This window comes from Rhinichthys klamathensis, unplaced genomic scaffold (assembly GCF_029890125.1).
Source record: "Rhinichthys klamathensis goyatoka isolate OS25496 unplaced genomic scaffold, OSU_Roscu_1.1 h1tg000001l_1, whole genome shotgun sequence".
NCBI classification, from domain to species: Eukaryota; Metazoa; Chordata; class Actinopteri; order Cypriniformes; family Leuciscidae; genus Rhinichthys; species Rhinichthys klamathensis.
The window spans coordinates 3,872,869-3,897,259 of NW_026606555.1; the positions used below are offsets into that span (position 1 = coordinate 3,872,869).

The 24,391-nt window shown below is 43.5% G+C and overlaps 1 protein-coding gene across 2 annotated transcripts in view; it reads left to right on the forward strand.

The window, feature by feature from the left end:
* prkg3 (protein kinase cGMP-dependent 3) overlaps nucleotides 1-24,391 on the forward strand; it is a 73,361-nt gene that overhangs the window by 28,572 nt on the left and 20,398 nt on the right. The window contains exons 1-13 of one of the 2 annotated variants that reach the window (XM_056249024.1): nucleotides 2,294-2,353; nucleotides 18,887-19,001; nucleotides 19,117-19,179; nucleotides 19,515-19,641; nucleotides 19,734-19,900; nucleotides 21,383-21,496; nucleotides 21,580-21,685; nucleotides 21,838-21,901; nucleotides 22,502-22,579; nucleotides 22,921-23,009; nucleotides 23,380-23,445; nucleotides 23,552-23,599; nucleotides 24,347-24,388. In XM_056249024.1, coding sequence (XP_056104999.1) covers nucleotides 18,914-19,001; nucleotides 19,117-19,179; nucleotides 19,515-19,641; nucleotides 19,734-19,900; nucleotides 21,383-21,496; nucleotides 21,580-21,685; nucleotides 21,838-21,901; nucleotides 22,502-22,579; nucleotides 22,921-23,009; nucleotides 23,380-23,445; nucleotides 23,552-23,599; nucleotides 24,347-24,388 — 1,052 coding nt within the window. In that variant the 5' untranslated portion in view covers nucleotides 2,294-2,353; nucleotides 18,887-18,913. Of the gene's footprint in view, nucleotides 1-2,293; nucleotides 2,354-18,884; nucleotides 19,002-19,116; nucleotides 19,180-19,514; nucleotides 19,642-19,733; nucleotides 19,901-21,382; nucleotides 21,497-21,579; nucleotides 21,686-21,837; nucleotides 21,902-22,501; nucleotides 22,580-22,920; nucleotides 23,010-23,379; nucleotides 23,446-23,551; nucleotides 23,600-24,346; nucleotides 24,389-24,391 lie in introns of those variants that run through there. The other variant, XM_056248946.1, reaches the window with a different exon arrangement.

Here is a 24,391-nt window from a genome sequence, read left to right on the forward strand (position 1 = left end):
GGCACGCTCGGCACGGATGCACTGGCGCACAGCTGGCCGCGGGGCCTCCGCAAGTATGCGTTTCCCCCAGTAAGCCTTCTTGCACAAACCATGTGCTACCATCACTTCCGCTAGAGCGTTGTCCACCAGCCATGCCTACGCGTTGAAGTGGAACTTCTTTGTCTCCTGGTGCTCTTCTCACCGAGAAGACCCCAGAAAATGCCCGATCAGTGTCGTGCTTTCCTTCCTGCAAGAGGGGTTGGAGCGAAGGCTGTCTCCCTCCACCCTAAAAGTCTATGTTGCCGCTGTCGCCGCACATCATGACGCAGTTGAAGGTAAGTCCGTGGGAAAGCACGACCTGATCATCAGGTTCCTGAGAGGAGAGAGAACAAATCTGACATTTCAAAACACTAATATGCAAGATTCTCCACAAAATAGAATGCGGCAACTCTTGAGATGCACACTGTGAAGGCCTTGAAGTTATCGGGGATGCCAATGCCATTGCTCCAATTGCCTGAATAGAATGGTGAAAATCACAGATGATCTGGGCCTTTTGAAATGGTGCTCACCTCAGGCTTGAAAAGAGGGTTTCCTAATATACATGCTGCATATGAAGTTAAAGAAAAAAGCAGCACGTACACAGTTCCTTTCGCAAAGTGACGAGGATCGACGTAGTCGGCAGGGTTCAAACCTGCGCGGGGAGACCCCAACGGATTTCGAGTCCATCACCATAACCTCTCGGCCACGACATAATGAGTAGGTTTCTGTTTCACTATGGCGAGCAAGGAGACTGAATCCTCCTCGCCCTCCTCTCGTTCCCTCTTGGGACCTCTCAGTGGGACCTGCAGAGTGCTCCCTTTGAGCCTCTGCAATCAGTGGAGCTTAAGTTCCTGTCAATTAAGAACCAGGCCAATGCCTGGCCTGGTTGCATTGGCCTCCATTAAGAGGGTAGGGGACCTGCACGCATTTTCTGTAGACGAAGCGTGCCTGGAATTCGGGCCGGCCTATTCTCACGTGATCCTGAGACCCCGGCCTGGATATGTGCCCAAGGTTCCCACCACTCCCTTCCGGGACCAGGTGGTGAACCTGCAACCGCTGCCCCTGGAGGAGGCAGACCCAGCCTTGGCACTGCTCTGTCCAGTACGCGCCCTCCGCGCCTATGTAGACAGAACGCAGTGTTTCAGGACCTCAGACCAGCTCTTTGTCTGTTATGGTGGGAAGTTGAAGGGAAAGGCTCTCTCCAAGCAAAGGCTGTCTCACTGGATAGTGGACGCCATTGCTTTGGCATACCAGCAGCAAGGTCGACCGTGCCCCCTTGGTGTGACTGCCCACTCCACCCGGAGCGTGGCATCCTCTTGGGCTCTAGCGCATGGCGCCTCGCTAACAGACATCTGCAGAGCTGCAGGCTGGGCGACACCCAACAAATTCGCCAGATTCTACAATCTCCGAGTGGAGCCAGTGTCCTCCCATGTACTCGCTTCAACCAGCCGGTACTAGGACCCGCTCAAGTGTCTTCGCTTGCTCGCCATTCCACTCCTCGGACTGGATACGTGCGATATTTCCTCAGGTGTGATTACCTACCTTTGTGTGATTCTCCAACTCCTGGTATCCATCTTAAACCATTCCTCCCTGCAAGACCTGTAAGAGAAAAAGACTGCATTATTCTTCTAACCGTCTATATAAAGGTGTGTGTGTGGTGCCGTGTACCATTACAGACTGTCATCCTTCTCCACTCTCTTGTTGAAGTTCAGCATCATTTCTCCATATTTCATCTGTTGTCAATAAACAATTTCTACTGAAGTTACTCACCGTTTCCTTGAGTCTGTGTTCCCTGACAGGTATCACTTCAAGATTAATACTGAATAAAAAGTAGTTAGCACATTTAACGTTAAATAACAGTATGGTCAACTCTTAAAGAGATAGTTCACCCAAAAATGAAAATTAGCCCATGATTTACTCACCCTCAAGCCATCCTAGGTGTATATGACATTCTTCCCTTTTTATCATGGCTTTTTATCATGGCATTTTATCATGGCATTCCTGGAAAATAAGTGTATGTAATCCCTAAAAATTAAATTATAATAAAAAAAATTTAAAAAAAAAAATTATCCTTTGTGTGTTTATTATTTCTCCTCTATGGAATGTTATGAGACACACCTGAAGTTGATAAATAAACCATAACTGAGACATTCAATAAATCTGCTGAGCTTTGTAAGAGGAATGTCTGAGCGCGAACATTTTCTAGGTCTGTTAATCACATTTTCCTTTTTACCTGTGGTGAAGGGTGGAGCGTCAGGTTAATGATTTATGTCTATAAAGCTGATCTCTCTGTCAGAACACACTGATCTGAGGGAGTGAGAGCCTGGGTTTTCAGGTAGGTTTCATTAACAAATAAAACAATAATTTGATTATGGTCCGTAGAAATGACAAACGGGTATTTTTTCATGGATTAACAGTGTATATCTATGTTGCTGTGCTTTGTGGGATACCTGACAAGGGCTTTCCATTTATCTACTAAACCTTGCAGTTGGCAATATTTTAGACATGTAACGGGACATAGCGCTTAAATCTAAAGAACTTTGAATATCTCTGCACAAGTATAAAATATTCTGTTGTCCACCAACCCTGTCAAAACCCTCAAATTTCCTTTAAAATGCAATGATGGCTGGGCACTAGCAGGATTTCAGTAGACCCTGAACACCTCTTAGGTCATAAAGCGTACAGCATAGAGGGCAATGAGGCTAGCTAATCATTTCCTTAGGTTAGCATTGGCTTTTAAAATGCTGTATCATAAAATGGATTCCATTTCAATGGAAGTCATTTCTACTTAGCCTAACTTTTGACTAACAGAATAAAGTCTGGCCCCGCTTATATAGAACAGTCAGGGTCATACAGACAGGAACAAGTGTCATATTGAACAGTAAGAGACTGTCCAAAAGTGTCCATTTACTTTTGTTTTGTTTCTGACATTTAAAAACAATTTTATCTTAAATAGATGATTCTACAATAATAGACTGAAATACTGAAATTATTGTATAACGGTGTCTGTTTGTGACTGGCTGTGTAAAAATCCCATTGTGTTATGAGGTAAATCAAAGGTATATTAATTATTTGACTGATCAGAACAAGCATTATTAGAAAAATTAAATGTATAATTAAGGTAAAAAGCTTAAAGTAACATACACCTATGAAGTAAGCAGAAGGCATATGACCAGATGTGCACATTAGGTATTGTATATACACTATATAAACTTTTCAATATAAATAAAAAGATGTATTTACATGATAATTATTGTATTGCCCAATGCCTGGTGGCAAAAGTACTATAAGGATATTGATCTATAAAAAGGTAGATAGTAATGGGTGTGTTAGCTGTTTAAGCTGGAGATAGCATGTTGGAAAAACCCTGTTCTTGCACCTGAATGTTCTAGGGCACAGAGATCTGTAGCGTCTGAAGTGCAGACAGGCTATGGCCTGGGAAAAGAGGGGTCTGAGATTATGTCACCTGCCCATTTCTTCACTCGGAGATGTACAAGTGTTGAAGGCTGCTCAATATATATATATATATATGAGCCCGTTCTCTGTATATATATATATATATATATATATATATCTGAAACGCACCTCTCTGTGAAAACAGTTAACAGCGCACAAGTACAGAATTGAGTTCTCTGTCACTTTTTTTGCATTGGAATGATTTACAATTGCTTGAATGTGTAAACTTGCGACTGATAAACTTTCAATCAATGATGATTAAACTGCAATTAATCTGCGAATCAAATGTGTGCTGAACCGTAGGGACTGGTCAGGGCTTCATTTGTGCAAAATCCGATCTGGCACCTTATTTGGGGAAACCTCCATACACTACTGAAAGATATTTGTAATGACCTGTGTACAAATGATCATGAATATTAAGTATAATAACGTTAATGTTATCATTGGCTTGCTATATCCATGTAAAATGTATAAAAAAAAACTTTTAAGAGGTGCAAAAGTGATCCATGCTGTTTTGGCGATGGTCTATTGGATTTGACCGCTATTCGCATTTCCAACACTTGTCGATAGAATAGGCTATATAAACTTCGATGCACTTCTGTTATTTGCGAAGCAATTTAGATTGGAACCCGGCGATGCTGGGTTTCCATCCAAAATGTTTTTGATTTTTTCATGCTCTTTTCTGAATATTTGACTAAAGAAAGGGTGCATCATTGCTCATTCCCATCCACTACGTTTTGAACCTCTTGTCGTGATGGAGCCCATTGGTTAGGAGAGAGTTATTTGTGTTGTTGGACAGCGTTTAATTAAATGCTGTGAAAGGGTCAGTTCACCCAAAAATTAGAATTCTGTCAGTAATTACTCGCCCTCACGTTGTTCCGACCCTGTAAGACTTTCGTTCATCTTCGGAACACAAATTAAGATATTTTTGATTACATCTGAGAGCTGTCTCACTCCTCCATAGGCTTCTATTGTAATTGAAACCTGGCGGCCCAGAAAGTTAGTAAAAACATTGTTAAAATAGTCCAAGTACAGTGGCTCAACCATAAGTTTATCAAGCGACGAGAATACTTTTTGTGAGCAAAAACAACAACAAAAATAACGACTTTATTCAACTATTCATCTTCTACTGTGTGGGCCTCTGAGTGAGTTCACGTAGTGTAACAGCGCAGCGCTTTTGGGTTGTACATCAGAACGTAGGCTCACTATTGGCCAGCATCACACACCAGCGTCGGCCAATAGTGAGCCTATGTTCCGACGTACAACCCAGAAGCGCTGCGCTGTTACACTACGTGAACTCACTCGAGGCCCACAAAGAATAAAATGAATAGTTGAATAAAGTCGTTATTTTTGTTTCCTTTTTTTTGAAGTGTTTTACATGCACAAATGGTCATAGCACATCATCAGTATGCGAATAAACTGTTTCCATCCCCTTAATGCACAGTTTAACTGATGAAAAACTCAAGATAATCTGCATCTAGAGCATTCTAAGATTTTATTTTTCACATCACAACCCTTTCCATCAAGGTTTTTTTAAGAGTATTTTCAAAATGTGCATCAAAATAATCGGATGGAAACCCGCCTGTGATTACGCATTCCGTTACCTTTCTCTTACCCACTCATTTGCCAGATGCATCCCTTCCCATTATTCCGGGCCTCGGAATTTATAAATTAAGCACTGGGCCTGGGGGCTGTTTGGTAACCATGGCAATTTCAGTTAGGACCTCATTTAGGACAAAAGCTATTGCAAAAAAATGACATTTCTTAAGTGCATAATCTTATCTTATCTTATCTTAACTACAGATAGGAAAAGAGTATTACAGAAGCATATAAATCTACAAAAAATCCTAAAAACTGTTGTAACTTTAGGACAACCCCAATGGTGTCCTAACTTAAAAATTATTTGAAACCAACTGTAAAAATCACATAAAAATTGCTCTGTCTGAGAATGGCGTCACATTTATTAATGATACAAGATGAAGAACAGCGATGTTTGATGGTGGAAAGACTTTGTGAACACAGAAATGATGTGCTGCACTTTGACAACAAAACTCTGACAAATAATTACAGACTCCTATGAAATAAAAGGAATAGACTTTGCCTTTTCTACCAAGCTTATCAAAACTCCACTTAATGAAAAGCACCACTTATTTTGTTTCTCCATTCTCCAGTTTTTCCGTTTTACTTCACAGCAGCTGTTTACGAGTGGTTGGTTGCTTGGTAACAGACCTGAGAGTTGATTACTGAACTCGATGGAGGGGTTTAAGATTTCGTAACTACAGATACAATGAAATTTTGTAAGAGAGGATAAGAATCCTAAATCAATTTAAGATTTGCTTCTGTAATACGAATTTGTGAAAAAAATCCTAAATTAACTTGTCAGATCTTAACTTAAGATAGAACGTTTCTGTAATACGCCCTCTGGTCCTTATGGATCATGGAACAACAGTGGCTGACAGTTATAGATGTGCAGCTGAGTAGAACTGTCATTGTAATCTCTTTGTCAGCTACAACTTGCTTTTGATACTGTACAATTTACCTTGTCTGACTTAAAACTTCTTTTGAATGACGACAAAACTAAACTTATGTTGTTTTCCAATGCGAAATCTAAGCTACAAAACCTTCCATCCATTACGACTTCTCAGGGCTTCGAGATTGAGACTGTATCCCAATACAAATACCTTGGTATTCTAATTGATGATTCTCTCTCTTTTAAACCTCACATCCAGCAGTTGGTGAAAAAACGTCTCGGTTACTGATGTAACCCTCGTTCCCCGAAGGAGGGAACGGGAGACGTGACGTCGACGTGACGACGTTAGGGGATCACTTCAGGGAGCCCTATCAACTTCGAGTATCTAAGAACAAGCCAATGAACGTTGGCGTGCGTGAACGCGTCACACACCGTTTTTCACTGAGGAGCCGAGTTTAATGACGGCCGTACAGCGATGGTCAGCAACTGTGGCGGCGGGACGTCACGTCTCCCGTTCCCTCCTTCGGGGAACGAGGGTTACATCAGTAACCGAGACGTTCCCCTTCAGTCGCTCACGTTCGACGTGACGTCGACGTGACGACGTTAGGGGATCCCATGGAAAACGCCATCGGTTGCTGCCACATCCAGCGCCCCACGCAAGACTCTCAGACCCCCAACTGCTGGGGCGGAAGACCTGCGTAGAGGGAGTTCAACTGCTGTTCCATATACCCACACAGAGAACCTTGAATAACACTGGGAAAGCGTGCCCCTCCAGAGGAGAGGGACGCTGCGGAGCCACATCCTGCCCGAAGGGAGGTACCATGTGGAGAATACACATATGGACTGGCCGGATAGGGCAGTGCAACATATGGAATGTCACTGGGGTGGCTCCAGCCTAAGAAGGGGGAGGCTACACCAGACAGTGACGGCAGAGCGAGCCTTGCCAAGGGAAAGACACGGGCTCACCGCAGGGAGCTGGTCGTGGAAGAATACTCATATGGGATCGCCGCAGGGATCACACATATGGAACCCAGCCTAGCACAAGTTACACAAGCATACGAGCACTAGGCCTGGCGTCGGACGCTCCGCAACGTCCGACTGCCGAAGGGGTGTGGAGGAACTCACAGGGTTCGCCCAGGTGGGGAACTCGACTGGAGCAAAAAAGCGCACGTATCCGCTCCGTGGAGGGGAGTGGCGCAGCAAGCCGACACTAGAGCGGGAACTTCGGTGTTACCGGCTGGTTGAAGCGAGCACACAGGAAGAAACCGGCTCAACACGTAGGCTATAAAACCTAGCGAACGTGTTAGGTGTCGCCCAGCCCGCAGCTCTACAGATATCTGTCAGCGAGGCGCCATGTGCCAGCGCCCAAGAAGAAGCGACACTTCTAGTGGAGTGGGCTCTCAACCCGGGCGGGCAAGGCACGCCTTGGGCTTCGTAAGCCAAGGCGATGGCATCCACTATCCAGTGGGCCATCCTCTGCTTGGAGACAGCCTTTCCCTTCTGCTGGCCTCCGTAACAGACGAAGAGCTGATCTGAGGTCCTGAGGCTTTGCGTTCTGTCCACGTACAAGCGCAGAGCGCGGACGGGACAGAGAAAAGCCAGGGCTGGGTCTGCCTCCTCCGAGGGCAGCGCTTGCAGGTTCACCACCTGGTCCCGGAAGGGAGTGGTAGGAACCTTGGGCACGGATCCGGGCCGGGGTCTCAGGATCACGTGAGAGCTATCCGGGCCGAATTCCAGGCACGATTCGTCGACCGAAAATGCATGTAGGTCCCCTACCCTCTTGATAGAGGCCAATGCAACCAGGAGAACTGTCTTACAGGCAGTGTTGTGGGTAACACGTTACAAAGTAAAGCGTTACAGTAACGTAACTACTTTTTCGGGTAAAAAGTAGTGTAACGCGCTACTACTGAAAATTTGGTAACGAAACGTAGTTCCTTTTTCAATTCGGCGCAACGTTACTTTCCCCAGGGACAGATTATCTGTCCCTGGTATTTGACAGCGAAACCGCGATCGCCATCTCCGTAGTGAACGCCCCAGAGAGAAATGCACATGATGGATTACATAATCAGAGAGTAGCCTATTTCTTTTCGTTTTGAATTGTTTCGTTTAAAGACATTTCAAGCTTAAATTCTACGTTGAGTTTCGGTTAATTTATGATGAGATGCTCCAGTTCACGTGCAATGCAAGTGACCACGCCGGCGCTTCCATGATTATATTGTCTCCTATATTTGCTTCTTACTTGCAGGCATTTGGTTGATAAAAAATTGATTAAAATTAAGATACAATTTATACAAAACGAAATTCGCTTTAAAGAAAGGCTTTCTTCAAAACAAAACGGTCAAAATCATGTCTGATTGACTCAATGTCTCCTGATATATTGCGCATCCATCTTACTCGCGCTGTTCACTTTTCATAATCAGCATAGATGGAAAAAAAATAACATTATAATATTTTAACAAATATGAAACTAAATGCGCTTATTTAATGGCTACAACACGTAGGCTATAGTAGGCCTATAGACTCTCTATATTGCTGCACATTCATTTAATTCAGAATTTTGCACACATAAGTTGAAAGGCATTTGTTTACGTGCATAAAACATATCTGCAACATTTATCAAGTTCACGGATAATTGTGCGTGCATTTATTAATCATTATGATACTAAAATCATAATAAAGTAGGCTATACTATGTACAAAAAATCAGATGAGCCCAGAATATGAACGCAACGTGTTTACTTACACGTTAAGCATTTTCCTCCCATAGAAAACCATTATAAGAACGCTTAATTTGGCTTAATGCAGATTAGAATGTCCCCTTATTATGTCTAAATAACAAGATAAGTTTTCTTTTTTTTTTCTTCACCATGCGGTTTAGGACTTCCATAGAATACAGCCTGAATATAATTACTTCCAGAAATGATTTTTGGGGGTGCTAACGGGGTGCTTTGGTCTTTCTTGGGGGCTTTCTTTCTAGCCCCTCCCTAGCGCCGCCCATGCATATGCCTATCCATTAACCGGCATTTCTTCATAAATATTAAAATTGACGCATTATGCATTTATGGCATTATATATGGCATTATGCATAGTAGAACTTTATGTAGGCCTACACATTTAGGATCAGATATTGGGTTCTGCCCAAAGTCAAGCAACATAAAAGTAACGTAAAAGTAACGAGTAACGTGAAAAGTTACTTTCCATATGGGGTAACTAAGTAAAGTAACGGATTACTTTTTTAAAGAAGTAACGAGTAACGAGTTACACTACTTTTAAAAAGTAACTTCCCCAACACTGCTTACAGGACAAGATTTTTAACTCAGCTGATTGCAGAGGCTCAAAGGGTGGTCTCTGAAGAGCCGAAAGGACCAGAGACAAATCCCAAGAGGGTATAGAGAGTGGGCGAGGAGGATTCAGTCTCCTCGCTCCCCTCAGGAACCTAACGATCAGGTCGTGCTTCCCCAAGGACTTACCATCAACAGCATCAAGATGTGCGGCAATAGCGGCCACGTACACTTTAAGGGTGGAGGGAGACAGCCTTCGCTCCAACCCATCTTGCAGGAAGGAAAGCACGGCTCTGATCGAGCATGATCGGGGGTTCTCCTCGTGAGAAGAACACCATTCAACGAATAGGTTCCACTTCAATGCATAGAGGCGCCTCGTAGAGGGGGCTCTAGCGGAAGTGATGGTGTCAACTACCGCTGGGGGTAGGTCACCTAGAACCTCCGCGTCCCGTCCAGGGACCAGACATGAAGCTTCCAGAGGTCTGGACGCGGGTGCCACAGGGTGCCCCGTCTCTGAGAGAGCAGGTCCTCTCTCAGAGGGATGGGCCAGGGAGGGGCTGTCGCGAGGAGCACTAGTTCCGGGAACCAGGTCCGGTTGGGCCAATACGGCGCAACTAACAAGACCTGCTCCTCGTCCTCCCTGACTTTGCACAAGGTCTGTGCCAGAAGGCTCACTGGGGGAAACGCATACTTGCGAAGACCCCGGGGCCAGCTGTGTGCCAGAGCATCCGTGCCGAGGGTCCCCTCGGTCAGGGAATAGAACAACTGGCAGTGAGACGTGTCCGGGGCGGCAAACAGATCTATCTGTGCGGTCCCGAAGCGCCTGAAGATCAGCTGGACCACCTGGGGATGGAGTCGCCATTCTCCCGGTAGCACCTGCTGCCGTGAGAGCTCGTCGGCTGCACGGTTGAGCAGGCCCGGAATGTAAACGGCACGAAGCGACCTCAGATGCTTCTGACTCCAAAGGAGGAGATGGCGGGCGAGTTGTGACATGCGGCGGGAGCGTAGACCACCCTGACGGTTGATGTACGCAACAGTCGCAGTGTTGTCCGTACGGACCAGTACATGCTTGCCTTGTAGCGACGTTTTGAAGCGGCCCAGCGCAAGATGTACTGCTAACAACTCGAGGCAGTTGATGTGCCAATGCAGTTGAGGCCCCGTCCACAGACCTGAAGCTGCATGCCCGTTGTACGTGGCCCCCCAGCCGGTGATAGAGGCATCCGTGGAGACCACAGAGTGCCTGGACACTTGTTCTAGGGGAACACCTGCCCGCAGGAACGAAGGGTCCGACCACAAGCTGAGAGTTTGGCGACAGTGCGGGGTTATTGGAACCCGGCACGAGCCGCTCTGCCACGCCCATCTCGGGACTCGATCGTAAAGCCTGTGTTGGAGCGGTCTCATATGAAGCAATCCGAGCGGCGTTACCGCGGCTGCAGATGCCATATGCCCCAGGAGCCTCTGAAACAGTTTCAGTGGTGCCGCTGTTCTGCGTCTGAGCATACTCACGCAGTTCAACACTGACTGGACGCGGGCCTCGGTGAGACGCGCTGTCATATTGATCGAGTCCAACTCCATACCGAGAAAAGAGATCCTCTGCCCGGGGGTGAGTTTGCTCTTTTCCCAGTTGACCCGAAGCCCTAGGTGGCTGAGGTGACTGAGCACCATGTCCCTGTGTTCGCACAACTGCTCTCTCGACTGGGCGAGAATAAGCCAGTCGTCGAGGTAGTTGAGAATGCGAACACCACGCTCGCACATGGGAGCAATGGCCGCCTCCGCGACTTTCGTGAAGACACGGGGCGACAGGGCCAGCCCGAAGGGTAAGACTTTGTACTGATATGCCCGTCCCTCGAACGCAAAGCGAAGAAACGGTCTGTGTCGAGGGAGAATCGAGACATGAAAGTACGCGTCCTTCAGGTCGATCGCTGCAAACCAATCTTGGGGACGGATGCATTTGAAAATGCGTTTCTGCGTAAGCATCTTGAATGGTAGCCTGTGCAGGGACCGATTCAGGACGCGCAGGTCCAAGATTGGTCGTAACCCACCTCCTTTCTTGGGTACAATGAAGTACGGGCTGTAGAAGCCGGTCTTCATATCGGCTGGAGGGACTGGCTCGATTGCGTCCTTCGCCAGTAGGACTGCAATCTCCGCCCTGAGAACAGGGGCACTGTCCGCCAGAACACGGGTGAACAGGATGCCCCTGAAAGCAGGGGGGCGCCGGGCGAACTGAATCGCATAGCCGAGTCTGATGGTACGGATGAGCCAGCGAGACGGGCTGGGAAGCGTTAACCAAGCTCCCAGAGACCGAGCAAGCGGGACCAACGGCACCACAGACGTACCCAGAGTGGGGCAGCGTGGCGGAATGCAGGGACCCGACTCGGACGGCACAGCGGCCCGAAGTGGGGTCTGAACGTGTGGTGCAAAACGTACCTGCTTCCGTCGAAGGGCAGAGTGAGTGTGCGGAGGCGATACTGCGTCCAGGACACAGCCCGTGGGTCAGTGGCGGAACAAAAAGAAAAGGAAACAAAAGATTCTCCGCCCGGCCCTCCACCGGGGGAAGGAGTGGCTCGTCCGCCATCTCCTGAAGAGCAACTTGATCCACCTCTGGGCCGCCCGTCTCAGGGTCGTTTGCACCGACGCTTACCTCCTGGATTGGCAGCGGCCTGGACGGGCGGGGTCGGCTTCCTGCGGCTTGCTCCACGCTGAGGCCTGGATGATGGCTGCTGCTGGGGCTTAGCGGAAGCGGAGGACGCTGCAGGAGGCCGACCTCGGCGACGAGTAGACGGAGGGGCTGCGGCCGGCGGGCGGGCGGGTGGGAGCAGCAGCGGTCCGCCGGGGCAGGATGTGTCGGATGGCCTCCGTCTGCTTCTGTGCGGCCGAGAACTGCTGGGCAAAGCTCTCGACCGCGTCGCCGAACAACCCAACCTGGGAGAGAGGGGCATCCAGGAACCGGTACTTATCGGTGTCCCTCATGTCCGCCAGGTTGAGCCAAAGGTGGCGCTCCTGGACCACCAAGGTGGACATCACCTGACCGACTGAACGTGCAGTTTCCTTCGTCGCCCGGAGGGCGAGGTCGGTTGCCACACGGAGCTCCCGTAGGAGGCCTGGTGGACCTGCAAGAGCGCCATGGCATGAAGAGCGGAAGCAGCCTGTCCACAGGCCTTGTAAGCCCTCGCCGTTAGACCGGACGAGAACTTACAGGCCTTGGACGGGAGGCGTGGGTCACCCCGCCAGGAGGAGGCGGATGCCGGACACAACTGCATCGCGACAGCCCGCTCCACTGGGGGGATCCCCACATACCCCTTAGCTGCCCCGCCGTCGAGGGTGGCGAGGGGAGAGGAGCCACTAGGATGGCTTCGGGCACTATACGGTGCCTTCCACGTCTTAGAAAGCTCCTCATGCACCTCCGGAAAGAAAGGTACTGGGGCGGCGCACTGAGAACCAGCACGGCCCGCCCCGAGAAACCAATCGTCCAGCCGAGAAGGTTCGGGACGTGGTGGAGGATTCCACGCAAGCCCGACCTTCTCGGCGGCCCGGGACAGCATAGCGGCCCATTCTGGATCCGGCTCGGACAACGCTACACACCCCGAAGGGGGCAACGCAGCCGAGTCGTCATCTCCAGATGACCGCTCCCCCTCCGATGCTGCGATCGACATCTGATCGTCAGCTGGTGCCCCAAAGGAAACGACTGGTCGTTCCGGAGAAGGACCGAGCCGTTCGCAAAGGGGCGCCGATGGCAACAGCACATGAGAGGCGTGAGGGGCCCGCGGAGATTGCCTCGGCGGGGAAGCCCTCACGGTAATCCTCAGATCACCCTGGTCATGCGCCGAAGTAGGCCTATTCTGCGGGGCAGAATAAGCACTAGATCGGGGCATAGGCGAGGGGACTGCACCTCCCTTGAGGTAAGCGAGTCTCGACCTTAGTGCTGCGATAGTCATATTCCCGCAATGGGAACATGAACCATCCACAAAAGCTGCCTCAGCGTGCTGAATGCCCAAACACGAGATGCAGCTATTGTGACCATCTGCTGGCGCCAGGGAACGACGGCATCCAGAAACGCACAAGCGGAATGACATCTTGAAAAAGACGCAGGGTCCGCTTGTGTTGCTCTTTTAGTAAAAATAAAAAAGGAAATTGCTCTCACAGTGCTGAGGCGCCCAGGGGTAGCCACTGTGTGGACACACACACACACACACACACACACACAAACAAAAGTGCTGTGAGAACAGCAGTTGAGAGCTGCACTGCTCGCAGCCACCGCTGATCGCGCCGTCACACCAACACTGGAACAGAGATCTTCCTTGAGTCTTCAAAAGGCGTTGAATCTCAGACACACAGTCACAGGAAACTCGCGCTCCGAAATGAAAGACGGTGTGTGCTCGCGCCCGCTTCCTGTTTTATACCCGCGCTGCGGGGCGGGGGCGCGTGACACGTTCACGCACGCCAACGTTCATTGGCTTGTTCTTAGATACTCGAAGTTGATAGGGCTCCCTGAAGTGATCCCCTAACGTCGTCACGTCGACGTCACGTCGAACGTGAGCGACTGAAGGGGAACTGAAGTTAAGACTGGGTTTTTATTTTAGAAACAAGTCATGTTTCTCCTTTGAGGCAAAAAGAAGGCTTTTGCTGCCACTTTCATGTCAGTGCTGGACCACGGTGATGTTATATACATGCATGCATCCATTCAATGCTTGAAATTGTTGGATACTGTTTACCATGGAGCCCTTAGGTTCATCACAAACTTTAGAGCACTTACCCATCATTGCTCTCTGTATGATCGTGTTGGTTGGTCGGCATTGTCCACGCATAATCACTGGCATATTCTTATTTATAAAGGTATTCTTGGTCTGCTTCCCCCATACCTTCAATCTTATATTAAAAAGAAAGGCACAGGACAATATTGTCTTCGTTCTGAGGACTTATTGTTGTTGTCCGTCCCTCATGTCCGGACTGAAATGGGAAAAGGTTCGTTTATGTATGCGGCCCCCAGCGCATGGAATCAACTGCAAAATGTCTTAAATCTCCAGGAACCAGTTTCACTGGCTGCTTTTAAATTACTTTTAAATGATATAGAGGCTACACATACTGGCTGTAGTTGTTATGATTAATTATTTGGATGATCCTTGCTTCTATTTTTTATGTTTATGCTATATGTTATCTATGTTATTATATGTTATATATATATATATGTTTTTTTATGTCTGCAACTTTGTTATTTGTGCTGCTGCCTGTCTTGGCCAGGACACTCTTGAAAAAGAGATTTTTAATCTCAACGAGTTTTCTTCTGGTTAAATAAAGGTATATTAATATTAAACCAGTGGAAGATTGAAATTCATCTGTTGCCTAAAGCTGCTGAGCTTTTGAAGCTTTTTGAACTTGAAGGACTCCATGACGGCCACAGTGCTGTTCAGTGTGATAAGGGGGAGTGCTGGGGTGTTCTTCCTGAACTCCACTATGAACTCCATGATCTGTTTGCACTGAAATCTGATATTGGCCACATTTAAAACAACAACGTGAACAGCTATACAAAAAAATTGGATCCGAGCAATGGGCTATATGCACGCATAAGTTCCGCGTTTGACGCAAGGATGCTCTTGCGTTTCCGGTTGGGGAGATTTAAAGCGGAGGAAAACCGAGGAAAACGGGATTATGGCAGAGTCTTCAAAATTTACTGTCCTCTCGTCTTTGAAACGAAACTTTAATACGTTTAGATGTAATTTTATATATAGTTATGTTTATTTAATATAATAAACAAAGAAGCATAAACAAAATGAGGGGTGTCTGTTTTGTCTGTTTTTGTGATGTTTCTTTAGTATAGCAATAGAGTATAAAAACCAATATAAATTCTCGGAATAGCATTGGACTCTACGATCGGCGGAAGTAATCCAGCATCCTTAGACCTTCACCGGAAATACCGCCGTGCATAGAGCCCATTAATCAGAATTGAGCACTAAGGCTTGCAGTGTGAACATCCGCTGTGTGAGCAACAGCTGGGAGCGTGTTAGGTCTAATGCACAGTCCAGAATGGCTTCATTCAACCAGGTTTCCGTAAAGCAAAAAGCAGCAGACTTTGAGAAGTCACTGTTTGTGTGGGTGAGGAGTAGTTTGTCTGTTTTTTTGTCGAGGGAGTGGAGATTCGCCAGATGAATATCACCAGCACGTTTCCCTTGAAGCGCTTGTATCGAAAAGCAGCTCCTCCGACTAGAATGTCTAGTAAAAATTCTGAATTCTCAAAAGTCAGCAAAAGGTTGTTTGGAGTGCAATGCCTATGTTCGTCCCTAGTAGCCATCCACAGTGCTCCACGGGGTTACATAATAATAATAACCCTATGAATGATAAGTATTAATATAAAAAAACTAACACTAGTCTAAACATGCCACTGTGGTCCTTGTGTCCCATTTCACTCCAAGGGTCTAATTTGATCTTTTTCTGTCTTCTGTTTTTAACCCTCTGGGGACCAGAAACGCGTCGGCGCGTTTTGCTCGTTTTTTTTCACATAGCAGAAAAATAGACTTAAAGTACTACCATCATTTCTGTTCATATAGAGCTAAGAAATATGAGAAAATAATCTGTTAAATGTCTACTTTTTTATGTGCCCACATACAATCGAAATAAAATATTGTGCTTTTGTAAAATAAAGAAAATAAACAGGGTGTGCGTTCTGCCTCTCGGTCACGGTGAACTTTTTTTCTGGAGCACGTCTCTAATCTTCAACACAACTCAGCTAATACTATTCACCCAGCCATAAGCAATATATCTTTTAAATCATTTGAGTTTGTACTTTTAAATGATCCGATTCAAAACTAAAATTAATATTCTCCGTTTATGTCATCTAAATAAAAAGAGAGACGTGTCAGCCCGTCTCATTATCGTTCTCTCAGCTGATTATCCCTGGTAATGTGACACGCCCACGGAGAGCACGCGCTATTCAAACGCAAATATGTGAAGCAACACATTGAGACGCGTTAGCGCCCATAAACTCTGAAAACACACATTATTTTTTAGTCAGATTAATCTACTGTTGTCTTGCGCGGCTATATGAGGAACAATCCTGGGACAATTTACCACAGAACAAGTGCTGGTTTATTTTCACTTCGAGGATGAACAGATTCAGCTGAGAAGTAAGTGTTTTATGCAAGTGCTTTGTTCTAATAACGTTTATAGTTAACGTTTATAGTCTAATAACGTATATAGAATAACGTTAGTGTCTGTAAACGGAAAAATAGCATACTGTTTTTGTGAATCATTTTTGTGTGGGTGTGTGTGTGTGCGTGTGTGTGTGTGTGTGTGAATGAATGAATGAATGAATGAATGAATGAACGCACAGATACGTACTGTTACAGACTAAATAACAGACAACATTTCGTTGACTCGTTTTGGATAAAGTTTTTACTCTAAAATAGACATCAAATAAGCTTTTGTTAGGAGTTTCTGCTCATATGTTAAATATATAGTATGTTTTGTCAATAAACTAATCAACTAAGATGTTATAGTGTTTGTTCAAGCTATATCAAAATAATGAATCCTCAACTTTGAAATATGTATGATCAAACTAAGACATTTATGGAAAAAGACAATTTTCTTTTCAAGATGTTTCCAACTCTAACTTTGAACTTTGAACTGAAATAAAACCATGTCCTTATGGTGAAGGGTGTGTGATAGAAGTGTCCAGACGTATGCACCCTGTATTTTCCTTATATAAATCCAAACAATCTAAAAGCCATTCTTTTTTAAATCTCCTCATTCTTTGTGCAAGGCTCCTGTAATGATATGGCCTGATAGCACCTAATAGGGCCATTATGGGAGGGTCTTTGTCTTTCTCAAGTGTGAAATGCCATACATATTAATGAGAGATCACGCCTCCTGCATAAAGCTTTCTGACACAAAACACGTCATTAAAAATGTAAAATACTTTATTGACTTATCTGAATGAGTAGTCAGGATGATTCTCACATAGTTTTGGAGCAAATATTCTAGGCTATGTGATACAATTTTCAAAAGTCTTGTGAAGAAATAATCAATGTGTTTTGTGGTCTTATTTCAGCAACTTTCATTGTAATTTTTTTTCAAAAACCACGCATAAACATTATTCTCTTAAAAATACAAACATGTACATACATGTTGCTCACTTATCATGGTAGTCCCGTCTGTGCTATATAGAGTGAATTTACACCTTTGCCATTAACATGTTTATAAATAACTGAAAAAAGCACAAATGTCAGTGCATGTCAAAACATCCCAAGGGCCCCGAAAACACTCTGGTCCCCAGAGGGTTAAGCACCAGTGTTTGAAATGTGTCAGAGCCCTCGGGACCCAATAAGTGAAGCAGGGGTTCCAACTTCACTTGAACCTAATCATGCTCTAAGTACTATTGTTAATGTTACCTAAAATCTAGAGTAGTTTGTTAAAAATAACTGCTAGTTTGTTGTGCAATTAAGCACACAAGATAATTTGTGGATTCTATCATGTGAAGATGAGGATCCACAGTGTCAGATCCTTTCTGAACGGCTCAAACAACTGTGTGAGACAGATAGAAATCTCAGATGGAAACCCACAGCAACATAGTGTCGGCCCAGATCTGGCCCACATCTGGTACACGTATTATTGCTTTTAAACTGTTTTTAAATTTAAATCCGCTGGAAACATTTCAATACAATTGTTAGATTTGGTTAGATTCAAATGACATCAGTAAATCAGGTTATTTCATAATGATTATAAATCCATCAACAGGTAACCATCTCATTTCACTTTGGCTTTCTTTGCTATTGCAAACATGTTTGACTAACACACTGTCACAGCGGCCAAAAAAGACAAAAGATCAAATAAGAGTTAAGAGCCCAACTAATGGAAACACTAATCACTGTTATGGTGACTTCAAATGAAACACATTAGAGTTAAACCTCTGTTAATTCTCAATAAAACCTTTTGTAGACATCTGACAGAAATAAAGTCAGTCTGGGGTGCATTTCCCGAAAGCATCGTTAGCCAACTATGGTCGCAAGTTCCGTCGTTACCAATAGAGTTCAATGGGATTTGCGACCAACTTGCGACCATAGTTGGCTAACGATGCTTTCGGGAAACGCACCCCTGGTTAGTAATAAGTGAAGCTGGTAATGCTGTTTGTGGAGTTGTTTAATCCTCCTCTGCTGAGATCTTGAGAGATTTAATGTCTTCTTTTCTCTTCAGTGGATTTCATCTTAGACTGTGTCTGAAGTCAGTTGTAGTTCTTGTGTTTCTGCTCGTCTCTTTTTCTGTTATCTTCTTTCCTTCTGTGATTCTGCTTGTTAAAAGGCTTTTTAAGGCTGAAATGACTCCATATTTAATATACACAGACTTTGTGGCTCAGATAAGGTCCAGTTCTGGTTTATTTCTCTGCTCTTGGCTGACATGTGGCATTGCTATGGCCTGCTTGTGGCCCAGATCTGGCAAACAGGAGCGGTCCGCCCAAGGGCCGTCATTCCACACTGCATGTGGGCCAGATCATCTTTCCACAAGTGCCAGATGTGGGCCAGATCTGGGCCGAAACAAAGTTGCTATCTGGGGATGGTGATCATTCATTCATTTTGACGACTGGTTCAATGGATCAGTATTTTTATTTCTTAATGTTGAAGTTACATATTAACTGTTAGCTGTGTGACATGTGAGTTTTTACTGCTCTTTGTTAGTGTCATGAGGTGAATCTTATCAGGACGATGGAAGCCCAACTCAAGAAAATCCGACAAATGCTGGAGAAAGAATGCCAGCTCAACCAGGAACTCCAGAACCAGAACCAGGAGCTGAGTAAGATTACTATATCATAATATGAATGGTTTTTCAGATATTTGAGTACACGGAATGTGATGGTGATTCATCACCACTAGACAATGCACACTAGAATATTGTATTCTTATTACAGAGAGACAGCTTGAACAGAAAGAGGGATTTATACAAGTGCTGCAGGGACGATTGGATGAGCTCGGTAAGACAGCACAGACTAATGGATTTAACTGCATCCACTTTCATCTGCTTCCTTCATATTACAATTATTAAAATATTAATAATTAATTATAACATATATTATATGTTATAATTGATCAAACTGATGAAGCATTTTGCTTGAAGCCTGCACAATTCATATATCAGTCTATATATCGATTTGGACGATTGGGTCACCTATTGGGTAATCAAAAAACATGGAGAACTTACATCCAAGGCATTCAGCTGAAGTTAATTTTTCACAATATTTTAAATGTATAAAACATTTTTTTTGACACATTAAGATATGTTAATTTGACACCTAATGTTGCGTGCCAGATTGCGCCCCTCAACGAAACAGTAATGAAATGCCTGAGGTTCGAGAGAGTCGGGCAGCTGTCATGGCCCCGGAGCGAGTACCAGAAGTCCTGGAAATCACAGCCAGTAGAGTGAAAAAAACTGACAGGTAACTCTATACACACATTAACCAAGAACTCTGTGAACACTTTTGTTTTACTAACCTCAGATGTTACGTCATGCTCTGTTTGTGTGTGTCAGTGAGGCAGCTCAGATCGTAAAGGCCATTGGTAAGAACGACTTTCTCCGTCGTCTGGATGAGGAGCAGATCAGTATGATGGTAGAACTGATGAAGGTTCTGGACTGTGGTCCTGGTGATGTCATCATCAGAGAGGGCACAGAAGGAGACAGCATGTACATTGTCGCTGGTGTGTATGTGTAAGGAGAGATAACTGAATGCCAAGTTAAGTGTCGCTGAATTCAGAAATGCTTACTAACAGATTCCCCTTTCTATTTCTGCTATATAAAGACATGGTAAAATTCATCACAGGAATAAATTACATTCTCAAATATAGTGCAATAGAAAACAATTTTTAATTGTTTTACTATTTTTTTTGTACTGCATTACCCATCTTGGTAACACTTTATAATAACTGCATGCTATTAATCATTTGTTAAGCATGAGTAAACAGTTAATTCATCATTTATAAAGCATTAATAGACATTAATAAACAGTTTATAAATACAGCTATAAACACTTTTTTTCTTGATTTATAAGCACATCTATAATGCGTTTAATAATTGTATTTTCATACTTTGTAAATGATCAATTAATAATTTCTAAATGAAGTATAGCATTATTTATAAACCAGTTATTTAAGAGTTGTCAGTTATTCATAAGATCACTTAGAAAGTGAAATCTAAAGTGAGGACTATTCATGCCTTGTAAAGCATTTATAAAGGAGATTTAAAGGCGCATCAATCTTCTAAACAGTAAAATGTAACAAACACAACACAGTGATACAGAACATAGAAATATTTAACATCCTTTAAATCTCCTTTATAAATGCTTTACAAGGCATGAATAGTCCTCACTTTAGATGAGCTCACAAACATAGTTAACTGACCACTACTAAATGCTTTATAACTACCCGAATAAACCCTGAATTACAGCTTAAATACGTGTTAATAAAGCATTTATTAACACACTTAGTAACCATCACTATATGTCTGAATAATAAGATGTATGAATGTACATTTAAATAGTTTATTAATCATTTACTTACACGTTCTAAGTAATCTTGTGAACCACTGAAAACTCTTAAATAACTGGTTTATAAAAAATGCAATTAATCATTTAGAAATAATAAATTGATCATTAATAAAGGATGAAAATACAATTATTAAATAAATTATAGATATGCTGGTAAATCAAGAAGAAAGCATTTATAGCTGTATTTATAAACTGCTTATTAATGTCTATTAATGCTTTATGAATGATGAATTAACTGTTTACTCATGCTCAACTAATGATTATTAGCGTGTAGTTATTATAAAGTGTTACCAAAATCTTTATTACAAATCTTTGAAGTGTATGGCCAGCCCGTTCTCATCCCAAGGCGTCATATAACTGACGCTTTTGACCATGCGTCAACATGCCGACGCACATGGTACCCCTTAAGCGTCAATATGAGATGCGCCTCCTAGTGGTCTAACCCTAACCCTACCCCAGACCTAAACCTACCCATAACGGAAGCGTCATCTAACTGACGCTAAAGTGTCAGTTAGATGACGCCTTGGGATGAGAATGTGTTGGTATGGCAGTACAATTCTTGAAAAAGACATCTTGTTTGAATACTGTTCGACAGTTGAAATGAATCGATGAGCTTAAATTCCTTTTTTCATTCTAGCGGGGGAGCTGAAGGTCACTCAGGCGGGACGTGATCTGCGAACTTTGAGCTCTGGCGATATGTTTGGGGAACTGGCCATTCTATACAACTGTAAACGCACAGCATCTGTCAAAGGTCAGTTATCATTCTGGAGTGATGTGGCCGGGTTACCCCCTGCTGATGTGTTAAATAAGTGTTTTATACTCTCTTACCCACAGCCGTCACTGCAGTTAAGTTATGGTGTATTGAGAGAGCAACATATCGAAGCCTCATGACCAATAAATCCAAGATGAGACGAGAGCAACTCATGGGCTTCTTGAAAACGTAAGACACATTCTGGTTTAGCCTGTATTAGTAAAATATTAGATGCTTTGCATGTTGCACACTTTGAATCTTCACTGTTTGTATATTGTTCATCATGTATATCAGTCTATTATTGCTGAGTAAACTCTATTGTTCATAATTGTTTCCACCAGGGCGCGCACTTTGAAGGCCCTGAATGATGTGCAGCTGTCAAAGATCATTGATTCCATGGAGGAAGTCAGTGTGATTTTACTCTTATAAATAGTAAATAGACTCATGATTGTTATAATAAGTAAATATTGTAAAATAAGGATGCTTTAAGTATTCTTGGAGAAAATATACCAGACTCTGTCAAAAAGAGACTCAACGTTTGGTTAAAATGGCTTTAGCATTTGTGAAACGTGATTTTGCTAAGCCACTTATGAGATTTAGTGGATGTTTACACAAAAATTCCCAATCTCCTTTTACTCTGCCTGTGTATGTAGGACATATTGCATTTTACCGTGCTTAATATTTAGCGCTCTTAATAGGTCCCGACGTGTTTTACATCTTTCCGAGAGAAATCCTGCAGGCACTTGCTGACCTTAAAAAAATTATCTCGAGACATCATTAGGATTTTGTTGGTTGCAGTAGTTTTAATTTAGTCAAAGTATTGACTTAGAGATGGGATATTCAAAGGAATGGTCAATGAGAGTTTAGTGTAATCAGAAGTATGTTTAGTAACAGATGATGTTTGAATTAAAGGTAAAATTGTCTTTTGTTTTGTACTTCAGGAATATTTTCTTCTAAGCATGACATGATGACTCAATGTATTATCCATGTTTGTTCCCCTGCAAGGTGAAGTTTCAGAACAACGAAGTCATTGTCCGAGAAGGAGCAGAGGGCAATACTTTTTACATCATTCTAAAAGGAGAGGTAAAAGAAACTCAGTTGCTCTCTTATCTCAGGATAGTTTTATTCTTGAACATCCTCTGAAACACTGATTGCATTATTTACATGTTTTATTTCTTTATATTTACACAAGTATTATGTATATGACTTAGGAGTTATAAGGGTTTAATCTAAATGTGTGCTTTCCAGCACTTACACAGAAAATTAAACCTTACACAAAATACATGAAGTCTATACATGAAACTTTGCACATATTTCTCAACTATTTTATAAAAGATACTACAGAATGGTCTGTGTTTGTATTAAACATCATTTTAAATGAACTTTGCTTAAAATTAGTTATAATTTTGTTCATTTCACATTAGGTATTAGTGACGAAAAAAGTGAACGGACAGCAGAAAATAATTCGTAAGATGGGCGAGGGGGAACATTTTGGAGAACTGGCTCTTATACGGTAACCCAACGCATTCTCATCCCAAAGCGTAATATATTGACTCTTTTGCCAAAGCGTCTATATCCAACGCATATGGCACCCTTTAGCGTCAATATAACACGCTTCGGTTTTGGGTAGGTTTAGGTCTGGGGTAGTGTTAGGGTTAGACCACTAGGAGGCGCCATATATCTGCATCTCATATGACGCTAAAGGGTGCCATGTGCGTGGGATATAGACGCTTTGGCAAAAGAGTCAGTATATTACGCCTTGGGATACGGTAACCATAGTCACTGCTACTTAGTGACAACATCATTAGCACTGTGTCACGAATAAATACTTGTTCTGTCTGGTTTAAATGTAAAAGTCAACCAAATCTTCTATTGTAATCCAGAGAGATCCTTAGGACAGCCACATGTACAGCGGTTGGAGGTGTCACTTGCTTTTCCATTGATAAAGAGTGAGTTTGATGTCAATGATGACAATATTACTTCATTTAATTTGTTTATGATTCCTTTGATTGAGGATTTGTTTAAAAATGTAATATTGTCCTTAATTTCTCACAGAATTTTTGAGGAGACCATTCCATTTGAGAGCCTTGAGCTCCATGACGAGTGAGTTTTCCTGCTTTGTGACTTCTATATTTGTAAAGATATCCAGTCTAGTCTTCAGCTTAGTCACTTGTAACATGTAGTGCATTCCCCCCCCCCTACTTGTAATCAAGAGGAAAAGCCATCAGAAAGTCCATCAGAGAGTTGAGACTGTTCACTTTACTGAAATACAGATCCGCCTTTTGTTCTTATACAGTGCTGGTTTTGTGCAGGTCTAAAATAACTGATAGTACCAAAACAAATATAATTTGCTAACACAAAATAAATGAAGTAAGAAAAGGCAGTGCCTCCACATCACTGTGATTGTCTGATTAGTCTGCCATTGAACCAATGCTCATGTTTACAAATCTGCATGCAGGTCAGACTGGTGGAAATGAATGGACTTGTTAACCCAAAATTAACTTGATATGACTCACATATCTGTGTCTGCAAGCTTGCACCTGTGGTGCTATTTGTTGGGTAGAGAAATTATTTTGTCCGTAAACCCATTTTTGCACAAAATGATTCATAAGCAGAGAGCATTTCTTCGCTAGCTGTCTGTGTAACATATTTGACAGGTGGTAGAAACATTTTGTGCTGTTCCTGACCTGTTTACGGGTGGCTCATTATCAACATTTAGTGTGCATTCTGTTCTCCAACCAGCTTCAAGTTATGAACTTATGAAAATATGATTTTTCTAGTGTTTTGCATCAGTGGTATAGGTTATTTTCATTCTGAAACATATTTCTTGATCACAAATTGTTTTTGTAGTGCTGATTCACTGGAGGATGATGAAAAGCCAGAGAAAGTTGGGTA